General features: G+C 45.2%; 1 protein-coding gene across 9 annotated transcripts in view; it reads right to left on the bottom strand.

Annotated features, from left to right (window-relative positions):
• The window catches only part of KCNMA1 (potassium calcium-activated channel subfamily M alpha 1), a 745,622-nt gene that overhangs the window by 350,834 nt on the left and 368,809 nt on the right, over positions 1-25,979 (bottom strand). For all 9 annotated transcript variants that reach the window (XM_068547964.1, XM_068547957.1, XM_068547956.1 and 6 more), the window contains exon 3: positions 15,481-15,542. In XM_068547964.1, coding sequence (XP_068404065.1) covers positions 15,481-15,542 — 62 coding nt within the window. The remainder of the gene's footprint in view (positions 1-15,480; positions 15,543-25,979) is intronic.

The raw sequence follows: 25,979 nt of genomic DNA on the forward strand, positions 1-25,979 counted from the left end.
ACAATTACAAACCGTCCCTGGCTGGAGATTGTCTCATTTGTCAGGTGGCAAGCAGGCAGGCAGCATGGCCTGATGATACACCGGATCTGCGTTTTATCCCCAGCTTGAGGCCTCAGTGTTTTCTGGTTTTGACCTCATCAAGCCTTACAGTAGTAGGGAAGTTAAACTGAAGCAGGGAGACAGATGTTCTCCTTACCAAAGCTGCCAAGGGCACCTGGAGACCCATCCACTGGGTCTGCAAAGGAACAGGGCACAGGAAGACTCCTGGTCACTTTGAGATGGCAGCAAATGGGGTGAAAACAGAGGCCCACTGTGCCCTGGGCAGTTCGGTCACGTGGGGAGCATGCATCCAGCAGCCCCCTTCCTGGCCCCTGTGCCCAGTTTCATTTTACCAGCTGCAGGCTCACCTGACAAGTTATTCAGCTTGGGTGTACACGGGGACCGAGGGGACAGATAATCACATTCAATGGTGATTTTGCTGACATTAACAGACCGGGGAAACACCACATTTTCTAAAGTGGTATTTCCCTCTCCTCTACTATTCATGCGTGTGATCGAAAGACCCACCCCCAGTCTTCTCCAAGAGAGACCCCTCCTCCAGCCAGCCCAGAACCCCATTGACTGCTGTAAAGATGCTAGCCTTGCCCAAGAGAAGTCTGCCCTTGGCCCTCAGCTGCTGGGAGGCATTTTCTCAGTCCTTGGGATGTCATGTCTGAACAAAGTCTTTGCCTGGGGGGTCTTGGGTCAGCCAGGTAGTAACAATAAGATTGGGAGCAGGGGGAGGGTGGTAAACCACACAAGAAAGTCCAACAGTGTGATATGCGTGGAGGCTTTGGGTCACGTGGAATCTGTCAAGCTCCAAAGTGGCTGAAGAGTAAGGCCGGCCACGTGAGCAGTCACCCAGGTTTATGTGATTGAGTCCCAGTAAAAACTCTGAGGTTCAGTGGGCTTCCCAGGTTTGCAAAATTCCTCATACGCTGTTATACATCAATGCTGGAAAAGTGCCACTGCCTTGACTCCAAAGGGAGAGAACAGTGTGGAAGCTCTGTGCTTGGTATTTCCCTGTGTCTGCCCTGTGCGTCTCTTCCCTTGGCTGATTTCTCTTTTTTTCACTTTTTTTTTTTTTTTTTTTAACATCTTTACTGGAGTATAATTGCTTTACAGTGTTGTATTAGTTTCTGCTGTTATAACAAAGTGAATCAGCTATATGCATACGTATATCCCCATATCCCCTCCCTCTTGCGACTCCCTTCCACCCTCCTTACCCCACCCCTCTAGGTGGTCGCAAAGCACCGAGCTGATCTCCCTGTGCTATGTGGCTGCTTCCCACTAGCTATCTATCTTACATTTGGTAGCGTATATATGTCCATGCCACTCTCTCACTTCGTCCCAGCTTACCCTTCCCCCTCCCCGTGTCCTCAAGTCCATTCTCTACATCTGTGTCTTTATTCCTGTCCTGCCCCTATGTTCATCAGAACGATTTTTTTTTAGACTCCATATATAGAAAGAGAAAAACAAATACCGTATGCTAACACATATACTTGGCTGATTTTAATCTGTATCCTTTCCTTGTAGTAAACTGGTTGTGAGCATAACAGCTTTCAATGAGTTCTGTGGTCCTTCTAACAAATTATCAAAGCTGGGGGTGGTTTGGCGAGCTCCCTGAACCTGCAGTTGGTGTCAGAAGTGAGTGGTCTTGTGGACTGCTCACCCTCTCCCCTTCTTCTGTATTATCTAAGTTCCACCCATGCCTGGGGACCCAGACCTAGTCTCCCTTTCTCCCTGAAGATGCCCTAAATTACTGCAGCCCAGAAAGCATGCCCTCTTCTGGACTCAAAGCTTGTGTTTCTCAAGCTGCTTTTTAGCAAAACCCACAGGAAGAAATATATCTTACATCACAAACCAGTACACACTTATGTTTACACAGTATATAGAGATCTGTATATATTACTGAAAGAAAAGTTTCACGTAATCACATTGACCTTCCAGAGCAATATCTTTATCTAAGGCTGTTCAATCTCCCTTTTTTAAAGATGATTGCTGTGGCCCACTCTAATGCTTTTACAAATCAGTAACAAGTTGAGACTTGCAGTTTTAAGACACTCAGGTCTTGCCCACTACCTTGATAATTAATCACGTCACTGCTTTGCAATACATCTTGGGTTTCTTTGTCCCCTTAACTTTAATGTGTTCACATCGTGTCTCTATTTAAAGACCTGATTTAAAGTTTCAAAACAAACCTCAAAAGGACAATAACAATCATATCTAATGCTTTTTTGGCCACTTTCATGCTGGGCAGTATACTAAGAGCTTTTACATGCATCACCTAATTCTCACCACACACTGCTCCAAGGAAGGCACTAGCATCATCCCTCATCACCATTTTCACCCTACTGCACAAAGCTGGGAGAGGTTAACCAGCTTACCCAAGGACACACAGCACTAAAGTGGTAGAGCAGGATTAAGTCCATGAAGGTCTGATTCCAGAGCCTGCTGCTAACCACTGGGCGGCACTGCCTTTCCTTTCCACCCATTCTCATTCCCAGCCAGAGCCCCCCAGCCGACCTCCCTGCCCCTCAGTGGACGGGGTATCGACAACACACATGAATGTACAATCCTGGCCCAGGCAGCTCTGGGAGGAGGGAGCTGGCAAAAGTCTCCTCGTCACTCAATGCTCTTTCCAAGCAAGGGTCAGTGACCTTCTGCCTGCACGCAGCCCTCTCAAGCCTGTCTGTCAGGGCTCCCCCCTCATTCATCTCTGGGGAATCTCCGTCTTCCAGAATGCCTGTCACCCCTGCCTGCTTCTCCCCATCCTGCCTTCCCTGCACCAATTAAACTGTCACAGTCGACCGGCTTGGAGACAGGTGAGGGCAGCAAGAAATCCAAAGGAGGCAGGGAATTAAGGGGAGATGGGGCTTCCCTCAGAAGCCACTCTTCTGTTTTCTGTCAAACTGGTCTGAAGGCTGGTCGGATGCACCCACAATGGTCCCCAGCGACTCTCCAGGGGTGGGGAAGAGTCACAGCCTTGAGGAGAGGTGGCAGCTGCTTTTTGCATCTGTTTGGGCACCCCAACGATGCCCAGGTCCTGGTGCTCCAGAGCTGGGTCTCAGAAGGAGTGGTTTTGGCTGGAGATTATTTGCATCCCTGACTCACAGATCAAGGAGGAAAATTTCCCCTAAAAACAGGTGCTTACCCACAATGTATGAGAGATGCAGAAAACAAAGAGTATTTAGGCTCTGCCCTATAGACCCATCCCACTTTACATACTGCTTTCCGTGTTGCCTGGTATTAAAGGAATAGCTGGGGGGTCTAGGGCCTCCCTTCCCTAGTCTCATTAGCATTGCCCCTACATTTTTCAAGATTTCAAAAGCAGTGGGGGAAAGGGTATGACGCAAGAAGAGATATCCACTGCAGAGAAACTCACACTGAGACGTGCTTTGTATGGCAGAAGGGGAGAGGATTCCCCATCAATCTCCGCTTAACCTTTGGCTATGAAGACTGCCCTCTGTCTGCCACTTGATCTTAATGGCACAAGAAACAGGAATGAGTGAGCAGAGGAGCCAAGGATCATCTACAGAGCAGAGATCCTTAGCTTAGGGTTCATGGACCAACTCGAGGGTTCCTGGCAGGCAAAAATTCCTATAGCGCTCATCAAATCCCCAAAAAGGTGCTTGAGCCACAGAAGAACCACCACCATCGTACATAGTAATCTACACACAGTGCTTTCTATCATTTTACTTGCCGTAGCTCCCAACTGTTACTCATTCGTCCTCCTCCAAGCATATGTACACGCATGCATGAGACACACAGGCCCCACGTGCCCCCTCCTTGCCTACCCCCCAGCCTCACCACGTACTTGATAACAGACTGTGCTCGAAGGCACAGCCAGGCCGCATGGCTGCCCAGAGCACTTCTCAATTATTAATGCCGCTCTTTACAGACCTTGCCTCATTATTCCTGTTCATGCTATTATGAAGAGGGCAAACTCCTTAATGCACTCCTCGCCCACTCGCTCCCGCTGCTAGAGGAAAAAGCATGATGTGCCAGGTGGAGTCATCCAATAGCCTCACGTTCTTCACCTTTCTCTACATACGGACTCTGCAGTTCCCTCTAGGGCATCAAGATCAAGTGCATCTCAAACTGGGCTGTGGGTTCATTTTCTGCATTTTCTGAGGGGGCTGGGAGGACGAGGTAAAAACACCAGCTCTCAAAGCAAGAAACGGGGACTCTGTCTGAATAGGAGGTCTGCATGACTAGGAACATGGGTAGAATATCTTTGTTGAGAAGGACAAATGCCTTTACTGTAGATTCCAACATCTAACAGGTAGACCCTGGAGCCCTACCTATGGTTTCCTCCTGAGAGAATCATGATCAGTGGAAGGTAGTATGAGTTTCTTCCATTTGGACACCAGACTGATGAAGCAGCTCTACTAGAATCAGGGTTATCATAATGGAATGGTCATCTCTTTTCCAGCTCTGAGAATATCTGAGCTCTGGGTCCTACATTGAAGCAGAGCCTAATGCTATCCTAAAATTAACTGCCAAGTTTCCATGTAAAAAGTGAAAAGTCAGGAGATAGCGATATGGCTCAGACTTGAGACCACATCTGGGAAGAAAGGTCCAGAGATGCTTTCGATTTTGTTTTTGAAGGGGCCATAACATGAGAGTTTCATCAGTTGACCCTAACGCTCAGCAAATTGGAAACTTTAAGGGTGATGAAACTACAGCCAGGGTTTATCTATGTTAACCCATGCTTTCATACCCACATATGTTAGAAATTAAACCAAGGTTCATGCAATGTGCCCATTTAGCCGAGCAAGTCAGAAAATAGTCTCGAGCAATGATCAACACTGACACGCTTAGTATAATCAACTCTGTTTTGGTCAAGTTAATACACTAGTAGAACAGACAGATTTGGGCCTCTTTTCTTATAAAGAATCTGACAATTTAAGGGGGTTATGTTCACTTCCATTTATGTCCTGGAAAATACACTCTCGTGACTCAGCAACCATGTTTAAAAAACTCTTGCAGTTCTTAAATAAACAGAGTGTATGTTTATGAGGTCCTAATGACGGTATTTTCAGGGATGATGTAGAGTTAGTGATATGCGGCTTTGGGGATTTACAGTAAGTTGTGGGTGATTTATTGCTGTGACATACAGTATTTGCCTAGAGAAAGGTGGACATTCACTTTTGCAGCATTGGAAGACGTGTTAAATGGGAAACAAGCTGGGGCGTGTGGAGACCAAGGACTCCTCACCATGGAGAGAGAAGGGCCCCTTTTTGGGAGACAGAGGTCCAAGAGTTAAGAATATTTTCTGGCACTCAGGGAGCAGAGCTAATTCAAGACCAGAAAGAGAGACAGTTTAGAACAGAGATTGAAAACGGCCTACGGAGGTGTTTTGTTTGGCCCATAGAGTACTTTGAAAAGCGGTGGAGTCACGGGCAATATTTTAAAACTGAAGATTCAACACGAAGGCCCAATTTCTTCTCTTCTCTCTGAAACGTGGGAAGATCTGCCTGTACGAGTCTGCATTTTTGCTTGGGGACAGTCAGCCGGAGCTGGGAAGTCATTTCAGGGAAGGCTTGGGCTCTCAGCTCCTCCTGGCCCTCACATACCTGCTTGCCTCATTTCTAACACCTGCCCACCCCTTTCTACTTGAGCTTGCAAACCTCAGTGCAGGAAATGGTCTTTTTTACCGTGGTACTTTCAGTGAACAGACCCTCTTACACTGGCAAGACTCATTTTCAGATATAAGAATGGACAAAGCACATGTGTCTCCAAAACGCCACAGGAAAGCAAGATTATTAGGTTTTCTTTTAAAAACTGACATATCCACGGGTGCCATTTTTGATTAAATGATGGGGCTGCTGACGTTAGTATTTCCCAAAGCCAAGTCACAAGACGTGGTTTGAAATGGAATGTTTAGTTTTGTTTTCTCATCTGAAACAATTAGATGACACTGGGAGGGGTGTGGTAAGAGGCATCTGTCTCTGGGCATGTTTTCTTATCTGTGAAAATTTCCAGACGGCTGGGGCTGACAGGAAGGGAGGAAAAAGAGCCAACTTCTCCATCAGGCACCGCAGACCCAAGGCCGAGGGCCCACCACACTTCCAGCCAACCACAAAAATGGCTGAATTCCAATTTCTTTAAAACCAGAAGAAAACAATAAATGTAACAATGAATAGGTCTCATAATGACTCTAGCCTGGATTATACTCACCTTTATAGGAACACAGCAGTAAAACATAACTTTTAATATTCTTTTTGGAGAAAGAGACCCAAGAAGGCAAAAGTACCTAGAGCCCACGAAAATCACCGTGCAGCCCTCCAGGCCAATGCTGGTCTCCAGGCCAGCATCTCAGGTTGAGCCGTGGCGGGTTTGCCCATAGCATGACCTCACTTAGCCAGGACTGTCATCCCCCCACGCCCCTGGATGCTCTGCACGTGGCAAATTCATAAATGAGGCCCCTGTAAGGCACATTACACCCTGACCTCAGTTTCAAAAAGACAGAGCAGCTGCCTTTCAGCCAGCCACTTCTGGAAAGTGTCCAAAGGTTTTCATCATGTGCAACTGGAGAATAGGTATTACCACCACTAAAGACAGTTTGCTTTTCTGATTCTGTTATGCCATTCTGAAAGCATTCTCAGTCCTTAAATCTCGGTGGCCAACTTCAAGGCAGGGCTTCTCTGGACTCAGCACAGACTGAAAACAAAATCCAAGAGGCCAAAGTGTGTGCCATAATGAGAGCCCCTCCTATGGATTCCTAAAGGTTGGGGGGGAGACTGAGTTTTCTGTCTCCTCAACTCAAAATCTCCCCAGGGCCAAAACACTCTATAAGATCCAGCGATCTTTTCAGCTTCTGAACCTCCAGCACTTTTTGTTAGCAAAGCTCATATTAGAAATTGAGGATATATAGCCTAGTGATACCTCACTTGTTATCTTGTTTTGTTACCTCATTTTTATGGCTGGACTTCCTGAATCTTGTGAAAATATATATAATTTAAACATCTTGATGGAAAAAAATCTAGCCTTATACATAGTATTTGAAATCCCCTAATACCTAGAAAAATGTCTCACACAGAGTCTGTACTTAACATACATCTATTACTTTATTGATACCTTTAAGGTACATGGCTCTCAGCCCCATCTCTGTTATTATGATGAGACTGGTGGCCAATCCTCCCACGCTACGCTTTCCCATCCATTTACAGGTGGGACAGGATTGTCCCCTACGTACACGCATGCATGCACGCACACACAAACATACACATGCCCTTCTCCCAAATGCTGGGAGCAGTGACATGTACATCCAAAAAGTCCCAAGGGCATCCTTACTGCAATGGATTCTATTTTTACAACACAAATAACTCATCACTGACCAGGGTCTCCCCAAAGCTTTAATTTGTCAGGCTGTCAGGAAGAAGGACAAGAGGAATAAAAGCAAAGGCAGAGGTCACGTCTGTGTGCAGCCCACAAACCCCGTGATGAAGCTGTACCAGTCAGCACCACACCCCCGCATGACCATGGCTGTGTTAAGCATGAGTTCTGTCCCTGAGTTTGGATTAAACCATTCTGAGCTCTAACCTTTCCCTCCAGCTGGCTTCCGTACTGATCTCTTGGCAGTTTCTGAATGCATGTCTGGCTGTGGCTTTAGGTAAAGGACCAGAGCTGCGCAATGGGGAGAAGGTCCAGCCCTCTGGTGGTATAAACACATGTTAATTGCAGAAGACACAAATAGCTAACTGGGTCTTAAAGGGAATGCATCTTCTTCATCTGCCCTGAAACAATCATTCTTTTCAAAGAAAAAAAAAAAAAAAAAAAAGGCAGAGGGCTGAGAGAGTGTCAGATAATCCAAGAGTTTCTTTTTAAATTCTAGAGAGTGGTGAAAAGAGAAGAAATAATTCATTCTAATTTTGGAGGGTAGAGTAGGTATGGATTTATAGAAATAGTTATCAGATAGTGTTTTCATAGGAGAAACAAATGAGCAGTGGGGCAAAATGTCCTCAAAAGTTATGTGTAACAAATTCCAAACAGCCCAGACCAATGCATTCAGCCTGGTCAACCTTCCACAGCAGAGCTGAATTCTTACCTCCCCTCTGAAATAGTACAGGAAAAAAAAAAAAAAAAAAAAAAAGGAAAGAAAGAAAGAAAGAAAAGCAGGACCATAAAATCAAGAAATTCAAAGCCTCTTGCCAATGGGGATGAAATCAACTAATCTCCCAAGAACCCACCTGGCTGGGTTTGGTCTTTTCCACCTGGGATTATCTTTGTTCTTTTCCATGTCCCTAAAGTTTCCCCCAAGATAACAGCCTAAAACTCCAGAATTGCGTAAAAGGTCATTATCGGCATTGCTAGTCAATGGATAATATTCACTATCACATCTTTATTCATTTTTTATTTAGTAGAAAGAAACCAAAAGATCAAGTAGAGAAGGGACTGGACTGGGCAGGAAGAGCTCTGACTTCTGGCTCTAGCTCAGCCCCTGGCTGGTTGAGTGACCTTGAGAAGGTCACTCAGCCCTCACTCGGCAGGAGAGGACGCTGAGGGGCAGGGAACAGTGTTACCGGCTGGACTCTGAAGCCTCTTCAAGTTCGAGCGTTTTATTCTAACGTTGTCTTTTGCAGTAAGCCTGGAAGGTCTAGCTCCATCTTCCTTCCCGCTCCTAACAGCCCTTGATTTTTGCCTCAGGAAACGCCAAAGATGAACAGTTCCCTTGATGCTTCTAAGTGCGGTCGCATGCGGTGCCTCTGTGTCTCCCTCAAAGTGAGAAGTGAGCACGGAAGCCGAGACCACTGCACAGCGTGGAAGACGGAAGGAACAAGAGTGCTTACCCCCTTGGCACACCCGTCTTCTCTACCAGGTTTACAGCCCACTGATGAAAGAAGGGCCATTTGCAAAACCAGATGAGGTAGGATGGTTGAGTTCGGGTTGCTCCCATGCCTGAGAATCAAGGGTTGCCATTCAAGGTTAAATTCTGAAAGGGGACAGGACTTCCCATTGGGAGTTATTTACAGGCTCTTTGCCCCGAAGGCGTCTCCTCTTCCCCCAGCCTGCAGTGGGCTCGCCTCCTCCACCATCTGACATGCCATTCTTTCAACAGCTGCTGGCTCTCCTGTCGTGCTCCCTTCACAGATGTGCAGTGCTGTTCTGAACACCCCGCCCTTGAACTTTCCCTACCCATAATTTTCCAAACCAAAGCCTGGCAGTAAAAATGTCAGTGAGGGATGGAGAAAATTGGAGGGAGTATTTAGAAAGGAAAAAGAAAGAATAGGGAGATGCTTTACACACACAGCGATTTGTGTTGACTTCCTCAACAAAGGTTAAATGCATGCCACGACTTCTCGAAAAGGGCCTAAAGGCGGAGAGCTGGAGCAGATTTCTCAGAACACTACCAGAAAGATCAGGTTCCATAAAGGAACTGGGTCCAGAATAAAATGGTGAGCTTCCTTCTCGATGCCACGGGCTGCCCAGCTGTTCCTGCTATGGGGCAGGGTGTGTGCCAATGGTGACAGTGAAGGTAGCATTCACAGTGCTTTACAGGTTACAATGCACTATCGTGGAAGTAACCTACACTGCCCTCACAGCTCTGCCAGGTGCCCACTACGAGGTCAACACCTATGCGCACTGTGGGTAATAACAAGACTGGAGGTGGAGGGCTGGATATCTTACGTGGTTTCAAAGACCTCCAAAGAAACCTCCTTGGGATCAAATTTTCCTAAAGTCCACGGGTTTGACATGCACACAATGCACTAACTCTGTAAGCACACAATGCAAAACTATAACAAATTAACTATACCCTGCAACTCTCTAAAGAGATAAAAGAAACTAATGGAGAAGCAGAGCCTCTCTGGTTATCTACTTTAGTCTGCCAAATAACTGGCTCAGAGACCTAGGTAAGGATGGGGAGGGCAAAGGGACTTTCCACCGGGAAAGAATCCCTTAAGTCGGAGGAGTCCTTAAGACATGATCAACTTTCCCTGTTCTTTGCTAACTTGACCTTAGTCCAACACAAAATGCTGCCACTCCACTGAGATGAAAGGGAAAAGAATATTTTTTGAGCCACAGTTTAGGAAGAAATGAATCAAGGCCCAAACAGACATGAGACAACACATGGCCCACACGCCCCACGTCCCAGTGAGAAGGCTCACAGGACCCTCGTGAGCACAGCTGCCTTGCAGACTTGGCCCCAAAGGCGCGAAATGGGGAGATGAAGAACAAATGAGAAAACAAGACAGATGAATCGGCAGAATGAGGCTACGTGACCTCCCTTGAAACATCTCACTGCACCCACGTAGTCACTTCCACATCTGGAATTTTACTTCCTGACTTGGAAGAGAGGTGCCTTCAGACACATGGATTCAAATCCTGGCTCCACGACTTACTAGCTGCGTGGTTTTGGGCAAATGTTGCAGTTTCATGTGTAAAGTGGGAAAGGTCATAGTACCCACCCTATCAAGTTGCTAGGAGAATTTAATGAGACTGCACATATAATTCATTTTAAAGTGCTTAGCGCTATACCTTGACACAGCACAGGATCAGTGAATGTTCTTCCCTCCACCGCCCGGCCCTCTCTTCCCTTTTAAGGAGAATTTCTAGGCAAAGGGATTAGAGCCTGGCTGTGTGAAGATTTGGGCAGGTAAAATGGTGGGGTAACTAGCCAGTTCTGTTAAAGCTCTTGGTATCCCATTACATCAATGATGCCTATGTTATTTTTAGAGACTATGAAAACAATCTGGTCAATTTCTACTGCAACCTTAAAGATAGTTTTCTTTAACCATAGCCAACCTCAAGCAATTTGACCGTGTGGAAAATATTCAGCATGATCACACTGAAGCTGTCTCGAATGAATGGATGAATGGATGGATAGAAAATGAATGAATCACTGAGTACAAATGTAAAATTCTAACGACTGGGGGAAGGCCCCTTTCACATCGCAACACCACTGTTAGCCTGGAATCTGGTCCAAATTTTGGATGCTCTCCAAAATTTGTGCTGCTTTTCCCTTCCCCTTCCTAATGTGCATACCCCCCAAAACAGCACTGCTGATACCAGAAGCCGAGAGCAAAGACCGGTGAAGTCAGCAGGTGCCCCCACTGTGTACCAGCCATGGTGGAGCAGATAAAGTCATTAAGGAAAAATTTAACAATGTATAACCTTTCAGCTTTACTCCGCTCACAGCAGGTAGCATGCCTTTTAGAGACACAAGCCAGCACTGAAGTCACCAGTGAGCAGAACTTGACCTTCATTTTCCGTGTGTGCAACGTTAAATATTCATAATCCACTGAACTGCAGCATAAGAAGTGGTGGAGTTTAAACATGAATCAAAGGGATAATAAATATCTTCACACAGGTGAGTCATCCTTTCCAAGAATACCCCTGGAAAAAATGCAAATACCCAGGGCCCTGAGCCTCTACCTCTTCCAAAGTTCTTCCCTTGAAATTCTAGAAGCAGCAGGAACTGATGCATTATGCAGTCCACGAATCCTGCCCTCACACTGACATCTTTGGGTCTTTTTTCTTTTTTTGCTTTATCTATTAGAGAAGAATTACTGATCCTATGTCAAAGGGAGGAAATAGACAGGGATGGGACCAGCAACGGTGACATTATCACCCACGGGGCGTCTCGGGGCGCTTCTGACTTCGTTGTACCATTTTTAAAAAATCTTTGCTTCACAGAAGATCAGAGTATGTGGGAGTAAAGGGGGGGGGGGTGTGTGTGTAGGTATCAAGAGACATCAAAATTAGAAGTTGGAGTGCCTTAAATTGGGCACCTTTAAAAAAGAATGAAAGTTAAGAGGGTAAATCCTAGGAGTGCTCATCACAAGGAAAAAAAAAAGTTTTTTCTTTTTCTTTAATTTTGTATCTATATGAGATGCTGGGCGCTCACTAAACTTATTGGGGTCATCGTTTCATGATGTACGTAAGTCAAATCACTATGCTGTACACCTTAACTTATACAGTGCTGTATGTCAATCGTATCTCAATAAAACTGGAAGGAAAAAAAGAAGGAAAAAGAACTGGAGTTTTTTGGGATAGTATCTGCCTCATGTGGCCATTTAATGTCTTTGGGGGGATGGAACTACTGTGTGTGGTGGGCTTAATGCTTCTCTGTGTCTGTTAAGGAATTGACATCTGTGTCCATCCAAAGACTGGGTGGAACATCTCCCTCTGCTTGGGGCTTTCCAATCTAGGAGCTCTGAGCACAATCTGTCTCGGCCAGATAGTAATCACTTGAGGCTGCACAAGTGATTCTTCTGTGGCGACCACTCTAAGAAAATTAGACCCAAAGAAGGGCTTCCCAAACCCTTGAAGGTAAAAGACCTACTCAGGGATCCATCTTGACTTAACAATGGAAAAGGAAAGAAGTCTGGGAGAAGAAGTCTTTGGAAATGACTTACCTGCTGCCTCTTGATGGTGAAATAAGCTTTGAAAGGTTAAGAAGATCATAAAACCCACCAATTTTGACATTTATCTGAACTGCCTGTCTACTCATACAACCTGCATTGGCCTGCCCTGACAGTGAGTTAGCAGAGCCGACCAACAGAGCCTGTTTTCTATATTAATGTGCGTTCCTTGCACTATTTAAAGGGCTAGGTCAGAGAGCCTCACATCTTGAACTTGTGCTGCTGGGGCATTCCCCACCATTTTGGTTAAAACTCACCGAGACAAGCCATTTCATGGACCATGTCTGCCCAATTAGGTTCACACAAGGGAAAGCCTATGCACTGTCTTTTGATTTATTTATTTGAAGAGTATAAATACTAACTAAAATTCATCTGAAGAATACTAGGTACTTTTTTCCAGGGTGATGATTTAGCGTAACTTCCAAGAGACGTTTGAAGCTCTCTTTCCAAGATGCCCAGATGGCCAGCCAAACCACGAGTGTGTAAAACCAGTGACAGTTTTGAATGAAAGGGAGGGATGAATTTTAAGAATTTACATTCTGCTTTCTTACCCGCTTTTCATTTGCATCTTATATGTGGATAGAACTTCTTATCTTGTTTACTATGCTTGCTTATAATTTATCTAATGAGCTCTTTTTTCATTCCTGGGAATGAATCTATGGCTTATCGTGGAGGTAACTTTTAGATTCTACTTTAATTCATCCCCTTACTTACACAGTAAGCAGCCTTGCTGGCTTTCCCCAGGAAGATAGTAGACCCTTGGTATTGACTATGCTGATGAGTTCCCCCATAGGACAAACTCCTGGGGTTTGACCTCAGAACCCAATGTAGTAATTCCAATGAAAAGTAGAAAGGGCTACACAAATAAACATAAGATCTTCTTATAAACAAAAAGGCTCACTATGCCAAACCACTCAGTTTAGTGACAGAGAAGAAAGACTGAGGTCAGGATGAGGCTCAAATAGTCCCCAGGGAGAGTGAGGACAGTCTTGGTTCTAAGATTCTTGGCATTTTTGCTGGGAAAAGCTGAGCACAGGACCGAAGGTCCATCCTTAGAATAGACTCTTTGCAAGTCCATAAAAGAAACCAGAACCAGAGAGGGTTCCCAGTACTGGCTTTCCCAGGCTCAGCAGAATCATAACTAAATCCAAAGGACACTGAAGTGGTGCAGGGCATCCAGGGAAGAGGGTCTTGCCTTGGGAGATTCTATTCCTTTCCCTCCTTTCATGTGGAGTTGAGAACACCAAGAACTAGAGAGCAAAAGGCTGCCCCATAGTAGAGACTGTAAAAAAAAAGGACACCGTTCAAATCCATCTTACAAGAGCATTTTATTTCTGAGAAATACAGAGGAGCAAAAAGGAAGAGACGAGGAAAGAAGGCGCCAAGGCATCTGTCCTTCTGGCCGATCACCACACTCACCTCCACGTGAGGGTCTGCCTGCTGGGGCTCACAGACTACATGCTGGAAACTACTTTCTGAGCCCCGGCATAGAAGTTGGCAGGGTACGCACCCCATGACTTGTGAGAATACTCCTCACCCCTGGGGAGAAAATGCAGAAGTAAGACCAGGAGCTTTAAAAGATCTTTGGTTCAATTCAAATATGATCGAGAATTATTAAGAGGAGATATTTAAATGGGGCTTACCTTCAATGACATACCAATTGGAGTTTTCCAAACTTAAAAAAACTCTTCTCTTTCTCGGCCAGGAAGAGCTGATGGAAGAGGGCGTGGAATCTCAACTCCTGGAGGACTTTTAAAGGCCCCTCCACCTGAGATGGGCAAGGGCAGCCCAGCCTCGTGCACGGGGATGGGCTGAAGGACCGCTGATATTCTAGATGTGGCTGGTTCTCAAAGACAGGCGATGATGTTGTCTTTGTTTTCCTTGGCATGATTTTGGCTCAACACCCAAATGCACAAAATCCTTTGGCTGGTGACCAGTAACTCTGAGAAATTCAGAGTTTAGGCATGCATGAAATTACTACAGAAAAAGAGCCACAGAAAAAGAACACTAAGCTCAAAATTCAGACACACCAGGCTCTGAGCCAACAGGGATACCAAGCAGGTTTCCTCAGATCAAACTCCAGCATCCAGGTGTACCAGGGTGAGAGTTCAGGGAATCAAAAACACTCTTACAGTGGATGATGTAGGCAAAGAGCTCAAGGCCACCATCCAGGTGTCAGGTGCATGTCCCCACAGCAAGGAGTCAGACCAGTCAGCTCCAGTTTCCCAAATGCTGTCACCTTCAAGCTTGCGACAGAACATTTGGAACAAATGATGTATCGAGGGGGTGACACATGCAGGAACCAGGGCAGAACTGGCTGCCACCTAGCAGCTCTGCTCAGTGCCGCCTTCTGCCTCCTTCAAAGCCTTTTCTGTCCATGGCTCAGACGGACCCCAACCCAGACTCACCCCAGAGCACCAGCTCACTCAGCTGGCACCCCAGGGGTCTGCACGAGTGTCCACTATAGGAAATCTCAGATGGCCATGGGCCTCTACCTCTGGGAGTCATCACAAACCCCTCCATCCCATCTCCTTGCCTTCACAAGTCAAGAAGCACCAGCCAGTGATGCTTCAGCTGAATATTCAGCTGGCAGGCACAAAGGGTAGCATCAGGCTTTCTATGCTGACCTCCAATAAGAGTAGAGCTTTGGAAACCCTCACAAGAAAAGGATCCTACCACCACGGCAAGAATGGCTCAGACCCTCACCGACTGGACACCATGACTCTCTCAGAGGTTGCAAATTCACATCAGAGCCCTCTTGACCTCTTGACATCTTCAGTGCAAATACTGCACCAGGAAACAGCTATTTGAAAATCAGTAATACCCAGGGAAAAGGTTTGATGACCTCAGATTCCTCTCCCACCCTCCTAGGCCAGCATAATCCAAGTAGTCTTCCTCATGAGAGCTTGCTTTCCCCTTCAGAAAATCCGCACAGACAGCCCTCCTTCCTCCAAAAGTCTTCCACACTCAGGAGGCTCTTGCAAAGGTTGGTGTTAAAGTAAATCAACTGATCAATGTAAAGGCTCATGATGGTTTTAGAAAAGAGGGCAAGACAACGTATTTGAATACTCACTTTGACGAATCTATGAAGTATATTACAAGTGCACCAATGCTGAGAGCAAAGACTAAGACAACCTGCAAAAGAAGAGAAAAACACCATCAGTTAAGAGGTGAATGCTGGGAAGTTTACTTATTTATTTTTTGGACACATGCAGCTGCAGCTCGGAACATGGTGTTTTCAGGGACCTGCTTGGCAATGTCGTCCCCTTGCTGCGCCCACATACTACCCTGCTCATGGCTCCTCACCTCGCAGTGGATAGCAACCTCACTGCTGGCCAACAGGGGTCAGGGCAGACTTTTGTATCCCTGGGCACTGGGGTTTTATCTGGCCCTGTTATCTCAGGGTCCAGCTTCTCTGCTGCTGAAGTCAACACACTTCAGTGGGAAAAAAGCAGGTAAAAAAATTGCAGTGATACAATTTTTCATATTATATGTAACCTAGGCTCCAAAGGAACTCAGAGACCGGGACATCAATTTTTAACAGGTTTGCTGAGGTATAATTTACATATCATAAATTCACCCATTTGAAGTGCACAATTCAATCAATGACTTTGAGTAAGTTTATCAAGTTGTGCAACCAGCAGTGTAATCTGCTTTCAGAACATTTTCATCACCCCAGAAAAATCCCTCCTGCCCATTAACAGCTAATACCTGTTCCTAGCACCGACCCTAAACAAACACTAATTTACTTTCAGTTTCTATACAAGAAATATTAATCGAAAAGCACAAATTTGGTGTCTGTATAAATAAATGTCCATATATGCGTACGTATGCATATTTATGTTCATTGCATGAATGCGTGTGTGTGCATGTGGTTGTGCTACTTCTCGGGTATTCTGGAGACAGTTTAGGCGCAGGAAGCCAAATTAGGTAAGACGATTGGCCAGGTATATGACAATGTTCTTCTTCTTTACACTCTTCACTCAAAATTAATCACCACTGATACAAAAGACAGTTTTGGCATCTCCTTCAAAGGATACCTGCCACAGTAAAGTCCATCAAACGAATATGCAGCAGATGAGGCCGACGCTGACACTTCTGTCCTCACTCCACACTCTAATTTCTTTCTTTACTCCTTCACAGAGGAGGCTAGGAGTGCAACTAAAAGGACGTACAAAAATAGAAAAGACGCCAAGAGCCAACAATGAAGCCTGAGAACAGAAAATAAGCACCGCCATCACACATAATGCCAGGGGGCAATAAATATCTAGTAGACGTGCTAATACCCTAAAGGGGCTGCAGGGTGAAGGGTGTGAGAAGTGTCAGCCTCTTCGGCATATCTTCAAACTGACATCCCTGTGGCATCGGCTGGTGGATAGAGGTGAATCCCGATTTATGTGACGATTAGGCATGATGGAGTCGTGTGTGTGTGTATGTCTGTGTGTGTGTGTGTTCACATGCACATGAGCCAAATTGGCTGATAGAAAATGAACTCTGCACACGTATTCACTTAAAACATTACAAAATTCCAAGGAGCTACATCCATTCCATGGATGGTGGGCTACGAAGCAGACAACTGACAGTTGAAACAAGTGGATATTATAAGAGGAATATGTGGTTTCATAGCATCTGATGAATTCCCCTTATGGAAGGAAGTGTTAAAACAATACACCCCCTGGGCTGATTTTATTCTTCCATTTTGTGTTAAAAACTGAAACGGGCTCCAGCTGAATCCAAGGAAACTCCTGCAGTCTGTCAGTAATTACCCTCGGCCCAGGGCTAATCCCCCTGGCAGGCCCACCTCAGTCTCTCTCCTCACACATGCACTCCATTCATTCATTCATTCCTTTATTCATTCATTTCTTGCAAAGTTATACACAAAAACAACATCAACAGGCCTCTGCTTTTCCCTCTATTATCTGAATGAGGCAGCAAATCAAGTAGCTTAAGATTAATTTTGATCTGTGGGGCTATTTCTGAGACATAAGCAGTTAGATCCGGGCCCTGACCTCATTCTCAAAATGCTGCAAAGAGAAGGGGTGTGGCCAGATCAGAGGGGAAGGACCTCTTCTTCATTCATAAACAGCTGATGCAAGACTAATCTCTGTCAATTTGGCTCTGTGTGTGTGTATGTGCATCCGTGAGTGCAGAGCTTCTCTCAGAGCGGGCTGTGCAGGCCTAGGCCATTAAAGCTAGAGAGAAGATGAGGGGAGAGGATGGGGGAAAGGGGAGGAGAGAAAGGGAAAGGAAAGGGAGAAAGTTCTTGTACGCCGTATCTGCATCATTCTGAAACGGGCTCAAAAATCTAAGCTCTCCTGCAATGATGATGATTTCCCAGCATCGGAGGGGACAAAGTAGCTGACACTAATGTGTCCCAGCTGCCTCTGTGATGGGGAGTAATGTGCAGCTTATTTAAGAGAATCAGCCAGTGACAGTGGGGGGAGGCCTCTTGCTCTCCTCTTCGGATGCAAAGTCAAATATCAGCATCGCTCTGACAGGATAAGGGAGGGAGAAAAACCCAGGAGGAAGATGACTCCACAGTTCCCAGGAGCTGAAGATTCTGAGGAGTGGACGTATTCTTGGATCCACACGTTCAGCTGGATGACTCTCAGTGAGGTACAGGGTGTCTGAATTGTCCCATCCTCATCCCCCACCCACCTGCCTCCAGGCACGAAATGATCAATGGGAGGGGGGCAGGATCTGCTTCTCAGTATCGAGGCCACCATGCGTGCGATTTTTAAACTTGCTAAATGGCTCTTTATCATGTCAGGCTTGATTACATTGTCAGCCCGGATCCAGGTGCTGCAGATAATGAATCAATCCTTTGGATTTGGCCATGAAAATAGGAATCCAACAGAGACGGATCTTCTACAGGGCCCTAGCAAAGGGCTAGTTCTCTCTCATCTTGCATCTCTCACCTTTATCTCTCTGGCGAACACCCCACTGTCTGAGAATCCTACTCTAAAAATGAAAAACTTCAGTTCAACTATACAAACTGATTAGATTTTAGCCTAAGCGGTAATGGTTACATTACAGAGCACCCCAAATAATCACCTAAGTATTTCACATTTGCTATGCACAAGGCCCTAGGAAAAACAAAAGGAAGAAATCCACTTGGAGTCATAAAATATGCTCTTTTTCTGCAGTAACCCTTACACAGATGAGTCCTATGCTATTATGCAATTAGTGCTCAAGTGTAGGGTACAGGTAGAGTCAATATATAGTAAGATACGGACTAGATGGGACATACATAAATGGAGGAGCTAGGGAAGGGCGGGAACGACAGAGGTTCTTGTCTCAACAGCCAATTCCTTCTCAAAGCGTCCCTTCTTCCGACGTGTTATGGCTACTCTAGTATCCCTTCATTAAGGGGGAGGGCCACTGGGAATCCTTCCGTGAGCAACTACAGTCCCAGGGACCAGGGGCAATGCAGCCCAAGGGACGTGGTAAGATGAGACCAAGAAAAGAGACCGGGAAACACTCGCCCTCTAGCAGCTGAGTCGCAGAACACCCCTAACAATGACCAAGCACTTTACAAAGCACTGTCGCAAACGAGAGTGTGTGGACACAGTCTGACACAAGGGATGAGGTGAGGAGTCCCTCTCAGCACACCTTGTGCCTGTCACGGGAGCCCGGCCAGCCTTCCTAACTCTTCACAGTCTGGATTCACCAAATCACCTTGGCTACCTTGCATAGTGCTAACTGCCATATTCTTAGGTTTACTGCAAACACCCATATGCTGTGTGGTGCTACTGAGTCCTGAGTGATATTTATAGAGTGCCAGATTCCTAAACACAAAAGCAGTTTGATAAATGTCGCTGGAACAATGGTGCCCGTAAGTCATCTACTTTCAAAACTCCAAGATCAAACATGACACGTGTTTGTACAGAAGAATGCTAGGTACACAGACACACACACACACACACACACACACACATACAGTATACTAAAAGAATGCCTGTCCCCAACACCTGACACAAGAAGTCTGATGATACGGGACTTCCCTAGCAGTCCAGTGGGAAGACTCTATGCTTCCAATGCAGGGGGCACAGGTTCCATTCCTGGTCGGGCAAACGAAGACCCACATGCTGGGCGGCCAAAAAAATAAATAAATAATAAAAATTTTTAAAAGCAGGAAAATTATATGAAAATAAAAGTCTGATGATACACGGTGAGCAGAGGAGAAAGCCACAGCCATCTTCACGATGGAAATTCGAGTAGACCCTGAAAACCTTCCAGATGTCTTGGAAAGTTCAGAAAAATGCAAAACAGTATGGCGAAGCACAGAATATCCTCCCTCAGGTCACTGAAGCTCCCCAAGGAAAAGACAGATCCATTGATGCGATATGGGGGTGAATGAATCTGGAAAGCTGGCTCTTCAGAGATACTGCCTGTTCTAGAACCTGGTTTCAAGCTTTCGGGTTTAGGCTCAAATGCTTTCAAACCCACACATAAGGCTACATGGGCCTTCAGACATGGATTTGGAGCAGAGGGTCACAAAGGTTGCTGCCACTCAAGCCCTATCACCTGAGGAGCTTTCCTTAAAAGCCCTCACCTCACCGGGGGACCAGATCATTGAGAACTGGGGTGAGGGGGAGGCCGCATATCTCTATTTTTAATAAGCTCCTCCAGTGAATCTGATGTGTGGCCAAGAATGGGAGTCACTGAATTAAACCCATTAGAGAAAACCACTTAGCTCAAGTCAGAGATTAATTTACAAATGTCGCCTTAACGATTAGCCCATTAGAACATATGTATGAGGCCTGCACACTTTGAGAATCGTGCTAGGAGTACTCTAAAAAATACAGAGAGGAGGATGAATTAATTCTCTCCTGAGCAGGTTTTACACATTCTACTCAGCTCACCGCAGAACAAATGACCCTAGTTAATGATTCTGCATGCTTGATCAGGGCCTAGCCAGCTACTGGCAGCAGCGACCCCTCAGAAAATGAACAATTTTCGATATAGGATCCCAAAGGCACATTACTTTTTTTTATTGAGGTATAATTTATACACAATAAAATTCACTATATAAAAAAAAAAAAGACACGAGGACTCCCAAGGCCAAACAATCTGGGGACGGTTTGTTTATGAGAGATAACATCATTCCAGCATCCAAATTATAATGTTTGGTCTGGCAAATTCAACAACTCTACAATCAACCTTTATTGAACTCCTCTGCTTGAGGTCCAGAGGGAGAGAGAGGGAAATAGAAAACTGAAATAGCTAAGTCAGGCCTGATCTTTGCCCTCAACTAGCATGGAATCCAGAAGTTGAAATTACTCAGGAGTCCTTGTGAATTTTATAAATGCTACACATATAAATAGACACTTCGGCGAAGTCCAAGGAAGGAGGGGGCCTAGAAGTAACACCACCACAGTTGCAAACTCCCACAGTGGAAGAGGAGGAGGAGAATGGAAAACCAAGGAGGAGGAAGGGAGAATTCCTGATGCTCCAGGTCCACCTGGCTGGTCCAGGGAAGGGCAGACACCAGGTGCATGGGGTAGCTGGCACGTGGCGGGGAGAACGCAGGACTCCAGTCGGGAGGCCTGCCTGGGTGTGAATCTCAACTCTGCCCCGATAAGCAGCATGCTCTTGAGCACATCACATAATGTCTCTGGGACTCAGTTTCCCAATCTGTGAAATGGTGGGATTAGAACAGATGCTTATCCAACGGGGACCTTGACAGGTTACTGTAGACAGTGAAAGATGAAAGATGTTTGGCTTGAAAAGGCAGAGCTCTTTTATGCCAACTGTATGCCACTTCTGCATAATTATAATCCAGCATGATGGCAATAGCGTGTGTCACTGATCTGTGTCAGAGAGGCTTGCTTCTTTCATAAAATCACAAGCGTGGACTCCATGGACACTCGGATTCAGAGTCTGCGTTTCCAGTAGCGCAGTTAGTTGTCCCTGTAGCTTTTCATCCCACAAAACTAAAAACCTAGACCCACCAGCTGCTGTCTCCTGAGTCTGTGCCTCAACTCTGCCATCGCTACAGGGCACTGAGTGGTGGTCTGACACCGCCCGCTCTCCTCCTACCTCGGTGATTCTCTAAAAAACCTATGTTTCTGCCAGTTTTACCCCGAGAAGCTCACAATGAGTCTCAATCTTTTCTCAAGGGAAAAGGGAAAGGATTTCTTTTTCTTCACTACATGGCAAGATTAGTAGTATGTTTTTCTCATCCCTGAACTATTAGCTGTTCTCAATAGGAGAAGACATAATCTTGCTACCAAAAAAGGTATTTTTGGTATCCTAAATAACAAAAGATTTGTAAAGTATAAAACCAATATTTTGACAGTGCCATTTAAACAGCCAAATGTCCCCTAAGTTTCCAACCTAACATTCTGGTGCATTACATTTGACTTACGTTAACTGCTTACACAAAAATGCCGTAAGTGGATTCACTGGAAACCAAGACTCCAAACAATAGTTGAAGTGCAGATGTATTCAAGATGAAAGAAAGGAAGGAGAAAAAGGAGCTTTCAGCAGTCGGTATTTAGAATTATAGCATTAAAATAAAATACATGGGACGTCCAGATAAGAGTAAAACTGTGCTTTATTCAAATGTAAGGAAGCCTAGTAAAAATGCCTGTGATTCTGTGGGCATTCAAATCTGGTGTTTCCAAAAATGCAATACTATAAAGCCATACTCAGTGTAGAATGGACTGGATTTTCAGGACACGTGATATAAAATGGCGAGGCCCCCCCCCCTCAATTGCTGCAAATGATTTCCATGGCTTTTGGTACGAAGAAAAACATCCCTGACACAGCTTAGAAGACCCTGAAAACTCTGGCCTTTTTCCTCCTCTCTGGCTTTATCTCACACTTTCTCCCTCTCTAGATGCCAATTAATGGAAATTTCAGTTCTTATTTACCGTGTGCACACCCCCCCCAACCACCCAACCACAGGGCCTTTGCACAAGCACTTCCTTCCTCCTGGAAGACTTACTCCCCCTCACAGACTATCCATCCTTCAGATCTCAACTCCACCATCACTTCCCTGCCCACATAATATAGGAAAGTCCCCCATGAGCACAGTCTGTACGTTGTGGCACTTAGCACAGGAGCAATTTTATGTTTCTTTGTGTAATTGTTTGATTAATTCCTCCCTCCTCTACTGGACTGCAAATTCTATGAACACGGGGTGCACATCCATTTTTACTCATCATTAAATTCCCAGGAGCTAGCAAAGTGTCTCGATCAACATTTGTTAAATAAATAAGCATATGGAGAAAAGACTGGAGAATGGGTTTGGAGACTGCGTGCAGCGAAAGAAAAAGAAAGCTGGAAGGATATGAACCCTCACTGAGTGGGACTTCGGAGTTTAAATCCTTCCCTGTGATGGCAGGATCCAAGGGACCCCTGCTGAAGTAGAGCGGGGCTGAACATCACTGCAGTCAGGAGGACAAGGATGGGGGATGCACAGGGGCCAGCTAGCACATTCAAGTGCACAGACTGGAAGGTGATGGCCAGAGGGGCCTGGAGGTCGGTAGATGACACCAGCAGGGAGAGTAGACAGAATGGGGATTTAGTCAGGTGGCAGGGGCCTCAAGAGAAACGGTTTTGCACAGGATGGAAGAGGCAACGGAGGGCCAGCGTGTCCAGCGATCCCTGGGCTATGGAGAAACCAGCCACCTCCATACAGAGAAGTGAGGGAAACTACAGCTCTAAGAAAAACAGGTTCAGTTGAGATGGGAGATGTCACGAGTGTTATGTGAAGAGGTTGAGAATTTAGATTAGGGTCAGGACTAGGAATCTGAGGGAACAAAGGGAAGCCCAAGTCCTGAGGAGGCATGATACAAAATAATATAAATATAAATGCATAAATGGGACATGAATATATATGTACGTATGTAGACACACACACATACACACACACACACACACACACACACACACAACAAAGAACACAAAGACAAACGGATACTCTGCTAATTAATCACAACTGCTGGACGTCTATCAATATTTGTTAACCAACTACGTTCCCGGCAATGTGTCTCTGTCCATTTTCAAATTAGGTAGTAATTTCAGAATGACTATAGATACAGAGAAGCCCTGGAAAATAATAAGGCTCCTCCTTAGTGTAAGCTAAGAACAAGTTTATTATAAACCATGCGTCTGCTGGTATACAGACAAATTAAGAACAACAGTCGGCTTTCTGGAGAGGGTGGAGGAGCAACTGACTAATACAAATAGATACGGAGGGTCTGGATTCTTCTTGGTTTGTTATGCTCCTCAAAGAAGAATCTGGGACCTAAGTTATAAGTCAACTGCCTACTCTCTTCCCCTCTGAGGATTCATGTTGAGTGTGAGTTGTGTGAACTTCTGCAAGTTAGTGTCCCCAGCTGTCACAGGAGGGTCATCTGTCTTACATCCTGGATTTCACTGACCACGCTCATCTCATTCTGCACAACTTAAAAATACAGAAGAGTTCAATGTGTTCCTCTAAGGTCTAAATTTTTTAGAACTGAAATAAGAAACTGAAATGATGGAAAGCAATAGTAACATTACGACAGAAAATTTTCCCTAAAACCTGTGTCCTTCCTGAGAGTTGAGGTTTAATGACACTGAAATCTTACGCCACTGCATCATAAAATTTTAAAGGTTGATTTCTGCATATTTTAGCCAATGGCATGAAAACCGTTGCCTTGGCAAACAAGACAAAAATCTTCCATTTGAGGTCTAAAGTTGGAAAGACCTGTCCTGTCTAATTATTGAAAAACCCAGGGGAAAACATTCCATCAGCTGGTGGAGCTCCCAAGATTGCAGCTAATGAGCTTTTTCAGAAATTGTCTGGTTTAAGTGCCTGTGAGTTTGGCCAACTGGACTGTTAATTTAATTAGGTTTACAGGATGAGAAAACTTCTGTGGCACTGTCAGGTCACCAGGTGCCGCTTATTGTCACCAAGGACTAAATTTATGGCCATCTTTGCCCTACTTTTCAAATTTTGCCAGTTCTTAGAGTATATTAAAGGGAAAAATGGAATTGAAAGCTGGGACTCAAAACAGCCACCTGTACACTCAAGTTCACAGCAGACAAAGGTGGAAGCACCCAAATGTCCACTGACGGATGAATGGATAAACGAAATGGGGTCTGTACGTACAGTGGAATATTATTCAGCCGTAAAAAGGAAGGAAATTCTGGCACATACTACAACACGGATGAACCCTGAGGACATTTGCTAAGTGAAATAAGCCAAACACAAAAGGACAAATACTGTATGATTCCACTTATACGAGGTACCTAGAACAATCAGATTCATAGAGACAGAAGTACAAGGGGGGTTGCCAGGACCTGGAGGAGGTGGGGATGGAAAGATATTGTTTAGTGTGTATAGAATTTCTGTTTGTTTTTCTATGAAGAGCTGAATAGTCAATATCTTAGGCCAGCAGGCCACAGGGTCTCTGTTACAACTACTCAGGTCTGATACTATAGTGCAGTGGTCCCCAGCCTTTTTGGCACCAGGGATGGGTTTCATGGAAGACAATTTTTCCACGGACTGGGGGTGGGGAGGTCTGGTTCAGGCAGTCATGCGAGTGATGGGGGGGGGGGGGGACGGTTCAGGTGGTAATGTGAGCGACGGAGAGCAATGCGGAGCCAGATGAAGCTTGGCTCGCTCGCCCGCCCACCCACCGCTCACCTCCTGCCGTGTGGCCCGGTTCTTACCAGATCACTGATGGTACGGTCAGCGGCCCGTGGCTTGGGGACCCCTGCTATAGTGCAAAGCCAACGGAGACAGCACATAAATAAATGGGCATGGCTGTGTACCAATAAAACTTTATTTACAAAACCAGGGAAAAAGAATTTCTGTTTGTGCTAATGAAAAAGAAATTGAAAGTGATGATAGCTGTGAACATTGCAAATGTACTTAAACCACAGAATTGTACACTTAGAAATGGCTATAAGGATAAAATCTTATTTTATGTGTATTTACTACAGTAAAAAAAAAAAAAAAAAAAAAGGAAGAAAAATTCTGAGAACCTGCAAGTGGAATCCAGCAGTATATATTTCAAATCTCAAATATAATCACCTTCTCAGAGTGATACAAATATCTCTCCTTTCAATAGCAGTGGCTCTCTCCAAGAAACTTGTATTACATACATGTGATTCTTGCCTCTCTGGGATGTTTGATCTTATCCCCTTAGTTAATTCGAATTTCTCCTTTAGTTTCCAGAATCTCTCCCCGTTTAGCGATAGACACCTTATATGAGTCCCCACCTTCCCCTCTCCCTCCCATCCTCGTCTTTAACTGATGCACAAAGTGGGCTATGACTTTCTCAGGAATCAGGGAGCTGACTGGAGCCAGAACCTACTTTGTCTTCCGGTAACTGTAGCTAAAGTCCCAGACATGATTGAGAGTTTTTAAAAAATGTGCCCTTGACCACAATAAAAAAAGAAAATAAATAACAGGAGTGTGCCCTTGGCTTATAACCACTTTAAAAACACATAACAATTTCCTCTAAAAGGTAATGGACTAGACACAGGGCACTGGGTCTCCAAGTCTAAACCTCAAGGCCAAGCTGCAGTAATGACTTGGTCACAGGTCCTCAGTGTGTTAGTGGGACCCTA

Source organism: Eschrichtius robustus, chromosome 7, assembly GCF_028021215.1.
Source record: "Eschrichtius robustus isolate mEscRob2 chromosome 7, mEscRob2.pri, whole genome shotgun sequence".
NCBI classification, from domain to species: Eukaryota; Metazoa; Chordata; class Mammalia; order Artiodactyla; family Eschrichtiidae; genus Eschrichtius; species Eschrichtius robustus.